Source organism: Lepeophtheirus salmonis, chromosome 6 (assembly GCF_016086655.4).
Source record: "Lepeophtheirus salmonis chromosome 6, UVic_Lsal_1.4, whole genome shotgun sequence".
NCBI lineage: Eukaryota > Metazoa > Arthropoda > Copepoda > Siphonostomatoida > Caligidae > Lepeophtheirus > Lepeophtheirus salmonis.
The window spans coordinates 51,364,209-51,372,208 of NC_052136.2; the positions used below are offsets into that span (position 1 = coordinate 51,364,209).

The 8,000-nt window shown below is 32.5% G+C and overlaps 1 protein-coding gene across 1 annotated transcript in view; it reads left to right on the forward strand.

Annotated features, from left to right (window-relative positions):
- LOC121119846 (somatostatin receptor type 2) overlaps positions 1-7,542 on the forward strand; it is a 33,339-nt gene extending 25,797 nt beyond the window's left edge. The window contains exon 2 of the mRNA XM_040714649.2: positions 5,289-7,542. Coding sequence (XP_040570583.1) covers positions 5,290-6,765 — 1,476 coding nt within the window. The 5' untranslated portion in view covers position 5,289 and the 3' untranslated portion in view covers positions 6,766-7,542. The remainder of the gene's footprint in view (positions 1-5,288) is intronic.
- Positions 7,543-8,000: the final 458 nt, after the last annotated feature.

An 8,000-nucleotide genomic window follows, 5' to 3' on the forward strand; every position in this document is an offset into this window, starting at 1 on the left:
ATCCAGATTCGATTTGAGGAAAAAGTAATCATAAAATCTCTTTATAAATATATAGAAAAAATATTTAATTAAGTCGCGTTAAATTTTGAAGAGTCTAAATTAAACAAACTCGCAGCAATTTAAGAAAATTATGTTAACAGTCCCTTGTCTCCTTTACTAGCATTTCATGTTCTTACAAATACATTTTCTTCATTTATTGGTTTTCATACTACTGAATCACCTCTCCTTTGGGTTTCTTCTCAGTTCTTAAAGTTATATAAAATAAATATTTATAACCAAAGAGTATAATTCCCATCCAGTATTAATTTAAGATATATATGAATTTTTAATTGAATCAAGGCATTGACTTAAATAGACCTTTTTTTTATTCATCAATTTATTTATTTTAGTTTGGCTAAAAAGAATACGTCGTGGATTTTTTAGTGGGATGTTTGATGTATTTTTTTTAGCAAAAAAAAATATTTTCACATCTTTTGTATAATATATAATTTTTATTGTTATTGCTAGCATTGACATAATTCTTCTTCTTTATTTTTAATTTGAAAAAAAGGAGGGAAGGGGGGGGTGTAAGAAAAGAGAGAATGAGAGAGTCAGTAGATGAGTATCCTACGTACGTAGGATACGGGAAAAAAGAGGATTGGAAAGCACTTTAGAATCAATTCTTTTGCTTCGACGTATTTGAAATAAAATGTATATATATATAAGGGGAGAACCACGCACTTTTTTTTTTTAATTTTGTTCTTTTTTACAAAAGAAAATGGGTCACTATTTTTCCTTTTTCCTTCTTCTTTTCCCTTTATTACACATGAAGAGAAAAAGAAGAGCCCCCATTATTATAAAATGAAGGGAGAAAAAAAAAAGAGATTTTCGTAGATTTTTTTTTACATTAGTTATTTTATTGTTAAATATATTACACTATGTAGTTAGTTACAAATGGTAATCAAATTAGTAATTAGTTTTATACACTAAAAACTATTGTGGGCGTTTGTTATTTTGTACAATGTACATAATGTCATAATTAACACCCTTCTTAACAACCCCACAACTTGATGAAGAACATATTTTTACGTATTCACTCATATATTGTACATACAAATGATTAATGTCTTTGACATGACACAGACACAATTTCAAAAGGATTGCCTGTATTATTATACCTCGTTAAAAGAGGAGAAATTATAGCTAGAGTACCTACTAATAATATGATTAGGGATATGTTTGTATAATGGAAATCCTGTCGAAAGCAGACAGCTTCTCCCTAAGTAGGAGTACCAATTAGTCTACCTGACAAATCAGACACACGGTGTGTCCTTTTTCCATGTCAAATAACCTGATTATCCTTTATTATACACATACATACATTAGAGTGAAACTAATGTCTGACTTTGTGCAAACTTTCTCAAGCTTCTTCTTTTTTTAGGCTCTGTGTATGGACCCAATGTGCAATTTCAATTAAATTTATTAATTTTTACAAACAAAGCCAATGAATTTTTTGGAAACAGTAATAAAAACAATAAAAATCATATTTTTGGGCTCTAAAAGTATGCAACAATTATTTTGTACAATATATTTTTTAGATGAATATACAATGGTTAGAAAGGATGAACATTATTTTTGAAAAATTACTATTTGTTAACAAAAAATTGACAAGAATTCCAAAAATGTAAAACAACCAACTCTCATAACGCAGTTTTTTTCATCCATAAAAGAATAAAAATATTATTTTAAGATATGTAGGAAATTAATTTTCCTTGATTAATTCGTTCCGTATTTTTCAACAATAAATGTTTGATATTAATAGGATAGGAGAGTGGAGCTTTTTGTTAGAGGGAGTTACCCACATTTCTTACGTATCATGTATGATTTTTTAGTCATAAAGGAACACAAAATGCAAATTTTATTGCCTCAATGAGCTTTAGTCAAGAGGGAACGGGCGGCAGAAAGAGGCATGAAGAGCAATGCAATAATTGAAAAATCAATAGCCTTGTTATAGCCTACTTATGGTCTTATTAAGTAGTTTTTGCAGATTTTCTATTGAAAAATAAAGATTTATCTATTTAATTCTTTTAAAATTTGCTCAAACCATGAAATTATTCTTCCGATCTAATATTTTTATAGTAAATAACCCCATTTCTTATAACCCCCCCTTATCCATTGGTACTTTTCTAATTAATCTCTAATATGATAAAAGTACAGAAATATATCATCAAACTTGTGTTGTATCCACTAGGACAGCAGTTTATTTATCCCTTGACAAAAATAGCTAACATGCGAATGATAAATGTTTACATTGGAAATAAAATGCAATTACTCCCGTAAAAAAAGCCCATATAAATCAGGCTTTCCCTAAATTAAGAAACATAATCTTAGTGCCCGTGCACGGAAAACAGCCCTGTGGACAATTGCCCGTATTTTGATCAAACTTCATGATAAATAATAACACATGATAAATTCCAAAATTTAAAAAAAAAATCAATTAGTGGTATGAATATTGAAATACAAATAATGTAACGTAGTATCCATAAGAAAAAAAGTGTTAAATTGAGTTTAAAAAAAAGTGGTGGAGTTTTCAATTTGCAAACCGAGGGCTTAAAGTATTTTTCAGTATTATTCAGTTCCTTGGATGTATTGGATGATTTGACAGTGGGTTAAAGCAATCTCACACTACCCCCCGCCAATCTGAGGGCACATTAAGAGGGCCTACGTTATTTATCCCCCGCCCCCTCTTTATCAATCCTCTTGATCCATTTCTTAGCAGATTGGATTAAATTTAAAAAATTGCAATGGAATTGTATTGCAATAATATTACTCAATCTTGAAGGTACTCCATTGGGGGATGGAACAAACAAATATGTTATTATTAATCATGACGTCTGAACAAAATACGGCCAATTCGGCTACAAGCAACTTTCCTCCAGGGCAATTTTCTCCAGAGTAATATTCCACTGGCAATTTTTTTTAGCACAGCTTTTCTAGTATCAATATGCCACACCTGTTGCTATCCACGATCATGTGCAAGAGTTAAAATAACGAATACAACTTTAAAGAGAGTGAACATACAGAAAACGTGATTAAAATATCTTTAATTTGAAAAATTTTGGTTTGATTATTATATTTTTGTAAATTTTTTCTTTAAAAAATGACATTAAATTTGTCCAGCTTCAATATTTCCCTTAACTATCAACGTCATTATAATGATAAAAATGTTGATCAATACGCTGGAATGGTGGTAAAAAAACAGATATATATTAAAATTGATTATGATCTTTGTGTACCATTGAAAAATTACCAACTGGTAATCATATTGCAATATGATCAATAATATCACGATATCATCTTTCATACATAGTATTAGAATCGACAATTTGAGTATATTGACAATTTTTTGGCAGAAAAACTTTTTTTTAAATGACAAATATAATTTTAGACGTATGTTATTGAGGAAAATCATGCATTTTTATTAAAATATCAGCAAAAGCATTCAATCTGCTACTTTAAATTTTAAGAAAATCTCGATTTTGAAAAAAAAAAAAAAGTTGGTAAAAATGGATAAGCATTTTTTTAAATCAGAAAATTTAGATAGTGTATTAACCTTTTGGTAATACGATTCTAATGTTCAAACTATTGAGTAATTAAAACTGTGTTCAGTGTACTGGGCTGACTTTTTATATGTATATTTATTTATGCATGGCCCAGTGATTGTTATGTACTGCATTGTGTAAGGCTCCAATGGAAGGATATTAAGTTAATCAAGAAATGGCTTTTAAGTATTAAATGTCATCAAGAAATTTATTTTCTGAATATCAAAAGTTTCCCAGAAATCAATTTGATATAAAAAGAAGTTATGATAAAACATAGATACCTCTCCCCTTTAAAATTCTTTAAAAGGCTACGCAGTCACGAAAAGCTTGCATATCACTACACAATAGCCCATTTTATATACTTACTAGTAATTGATACCTAATTATAAAGGGTATTCCAATAAGAGGTGTTATTTTGATATTCAATGGAAAATGGAATTTTTTGAGATGTTGGATGTTTATTTCACACTAAAGATAAAGGTGTGCCATTAATAATGGAAAGCAATATCAGGCAAATGGCCACCCCAGCTACACTAACAGGACCGTATTCTTGTTATGAAATTTTCCATCACCAAATCGCAAAGTGGACGTTGAATGTCCTCAATAGCTTCACGAATTCCATCTTTGAGAGATAACACGGTCCGGAAACTTTTCCTGTAAAAGAACGATTGTTTCGTTGCCTGTGTGGCAGGCAGTGCCATCTTGTTGAAATTAAACATTGTCCAGATCAATACCATGCAATTCTGCCAATAAAAAATAATTAATCATCTCTCGATAGCGCAATCCATTAACCGTAACTGTTGCTCCAGCCTCAATTTTGAAAAAGTAAAGTCAAATGTCCACGCCGGACCATAAACCGCACCAAGTAGTTACACGTTGAGGATGGAGAGGCTTTTCAACAATAAATCTTGGGTTTTCCCGAGCCCCAGATGTGATAGTTTTGCTTGTTGATGTAGCCATCGAGGTGGAAATGGGCCTCATAAGTCAAGATGATTTTTCGATGAAATTCTGGATCATTTTCATACATTTCAAGGACCCAATCAGCAAAGATACGACGGTGTTGACGTATGGCCGGCTTAATTTATTTTGTTAGCTGAACTTTATAAGCCCTAAGATCAACTTTGACCCTTAAGGCAACAGGTGTGAATCAAAAGTTAAGACAAAAAGAGGATAAAGGCCCTAAATGCTTATTCGTAAAAAGAAGAGGTTTCCTATTACGAATGATTTTGTTGAGAACATAAAAGTTTAAATAAAAAAATTTTTTTTTTATTGTTTAGCAAAAGTTTTATAATATATGTGTTTAAATTAATTTATTAAAATCATTTATATCTTTTTGCGAAAATCTCAAGCAACTTGTTTGGTTGTTTTTTTTTTCGCAAAATATAACTTCGAAATTATATATTATTTTTATATCTATTGCAGTACTAATTAAAATAAAATATATATACATTTATAGATTGCAGTAGTTGGCGTGTTCATAGGGAATTAGTGTATTAATTGCCTTTTTTCTGCTAGATTTTTTTGCCCTTTCTTTTTTTGTAATATATTTTGCAATAAATTAAATTCAATTGTTTAGTTACTCCGCCTAAAAACCTATTTTAGAGCCCTTTTACACATAATAATACTACTGCAATGATATTGCAGTATATATTGTACAATTGTATAGCTTGATATACTAATATTTTATATTCTTTTTACAGAAGGCAGAATGGCGGAAACAATTGAGATCATTGAGGGAACATATCTCACGAATCCCTCATCTAACAATCAACTCCCTTATCCACAGAATATCTCTGGATCCTTGTCCCCAGAGTTTTTCAATGAGTCCTTCTGCATGAACTTCACCTTTATTCTAATACATAATTTAACAGAGGAATGCACTCACTTATTCGGTTCTCCCCTTCCCATGGGTCTCATGACCATTATTCAAATATTTTATGGCCTCGTTTGCATGGTAGGACTCTGTGGAAACACCCTCGTCATCTATGTCGTTCTCCGTTACTCTAAAATGCAAACAGTGACAAATATGTATATCCTCAATTTAGCATTGGCTGATGAGTGCTTCCTCGTGGGGATCCCTTTTCTCATTGTGACATCCTATCTGGGAGATTGGCCCTTCGGGATGGAGATGTGCAAAATATATTTGACAACCACGTCCATCAATCAGTTTACAAGCTCCATATTCCTCACGGTCATGTCTGCTGATCGCTATATCGCCGTTTGTCATCCTATTTCGAGTCCAAAGTATAGAACGCCGGTTATAGCTCGTTGCGTTAGTCTTACAGCCTGGACTGCCTCTGCCATGCTCATGGTTCCCGTGTTTATGTATGCTGCGACCATTACAAAGCCGACGGGAGGGCAAAGTTGTAATATATTCTGGCCCTTTGAAGAGAGTGAGGATTTGGAGGGAGAAGAGGGAGAGTATTTTTCGCAAGGCGGCCCAAGAAGTTATCTCAATGGACAGACGGCCTTTACTTTCTATAGCTTTGTTTTGGGATTTGCAATACCCCTCATTCTGATACTCATTTTCTATGTCCTCGTCATCGTCAAACTAAAAACTGTTGGACCTAAAAATAAATCCAAAGTGAAAAAGAGGAGTCATCGTAAGGTGACACGCCTCGTTTTGACCGTCATAACGGTCTATATCCTCTGCTGGTTACCATATTGGATCACTCAACTTGCCCTTATATTTACTCCTCCTGGGCATAACCAGGACAATGTTGTGGTTGCCGTCATGCTTCTAGCAGGCTGTTTGAGCTACTCAAACTCAGCAATGAATCCTGTCCTCTACGCATTTCTTTCTGAGAACTTTAAAAAGAGTTTCATGAAGGCCTGCACTTGTGTTAAGGGACGAGAGGTCAATGCTGCTCTTCATGTGGATAACTCTATGTTTCCCAGACGAAGGAATCACCGCAAAACGGGAGACAAGAAAAATAAGGACTCCACTGGGCGAAGCAACAATAAACAGAGTATGAGACTCAAAGATTCCAACATTGCAAGTGCCAAAAATGGGGGACTCCTTCTCTCTGGAGGGGATCAAAATAGTCATGGAAAGGAGGCTCATGAACTTCATGAAATATCCGTCCATGGGAAACAAAACACATCTTCGGCACAAGTCACTATGACCACCTCTGTGGTAGAGCAGAGTCAACAAAATCCCGAGAGTATTGCCGAGTCCTCATAAATACATGACATGTTTGTCGTAGCATTTAAAGCGTGTTTTCGGTGTTATTTTTAACCACAGCTGATAAGTTGGTGAGGATTTATGGAAGAAAATCCTCAACTTCATCATGGAGAGAAGTTTAAATCTCCCATCATCATATTTATATGTGTATGTTATTCGGTGAAATCCAAGTTATAATCAATGGAGCACAAAGGAAAATGGATGTTTATAGTTTAGATGTATATCTACCATATAGAAAGGACCAAAAAAAAAAGATTAACTCTATGTCTGTTACTTCCCATCAACCCCCCTCACTCCCCCTTTCTCTTTTTTCAAACCATCCATAATATTTATTATTATTTATTGAAAAAGAGTTTACTGTCTTCTGACATTCCAAGTTACATGAAGACTTCTTATTTTTAATGTGGTGTTCCATGTCAGTGTAAATTTATTTCTATATTTGTTTTCTGTTGGCACCTTTGTCCCTATAAATTACAGGTTAGAATGTATAATCATCATCATCCCAAGGCTGTTATTATTATTTTTTTTTTGTTTATGTTAATTTTCTTGTTGTTCATAAATATTATATTATAATTCTGCTTTTGTTTTCATTTTTTTTGTGAAAAATGCGATAAGATGAGTTACAAACTACATACATATTTTTACATTAAAATATCTAATTTTCTAATAAAAATATTATATTATAGTTTTAGTTCTGTTTCTTTTTTGTTTTTTTCTTTAAAGATTCTATATCATTTTATTTTACAAATAAATATATATTATATAAGTACTTGAAAATGTTTGTGTGTTTGATTTCTGGGCAGTTTCTGGCAGTTTATAACACCTCATATGTACTGAGTGGGGACTCAAATCATGCTTTAGTAAAAACGTAATTTTTAAAGAAGAAAGAAAAGACTAATCAAAAACAATTTGTGATACGGGATGATTCATTGAAGTCAGATCACTTAATAATTCAATAATTAATTCAGGTTGAGTGATTGAAACGAATCAATATTTCGATACATTAAAGCATGAACAATTAGGTACAAAAAAATCAAAAGCTTGAGCTCTCTAGCTAACGTATAAGTTGAGAAAATTACACTTGAACCTCATCGACAAATTTCCATTTGCGCACTACAATTAGTCTCCAGGAGAACCATCTACGCCGTCAGCAAGTCCGAAACGTTGAAGAATAAGAAGAGTTTTGCCAAAAGGCCAAACTGGACCCAAAGGAGTTTAAAAAAACAGCCCAGGGT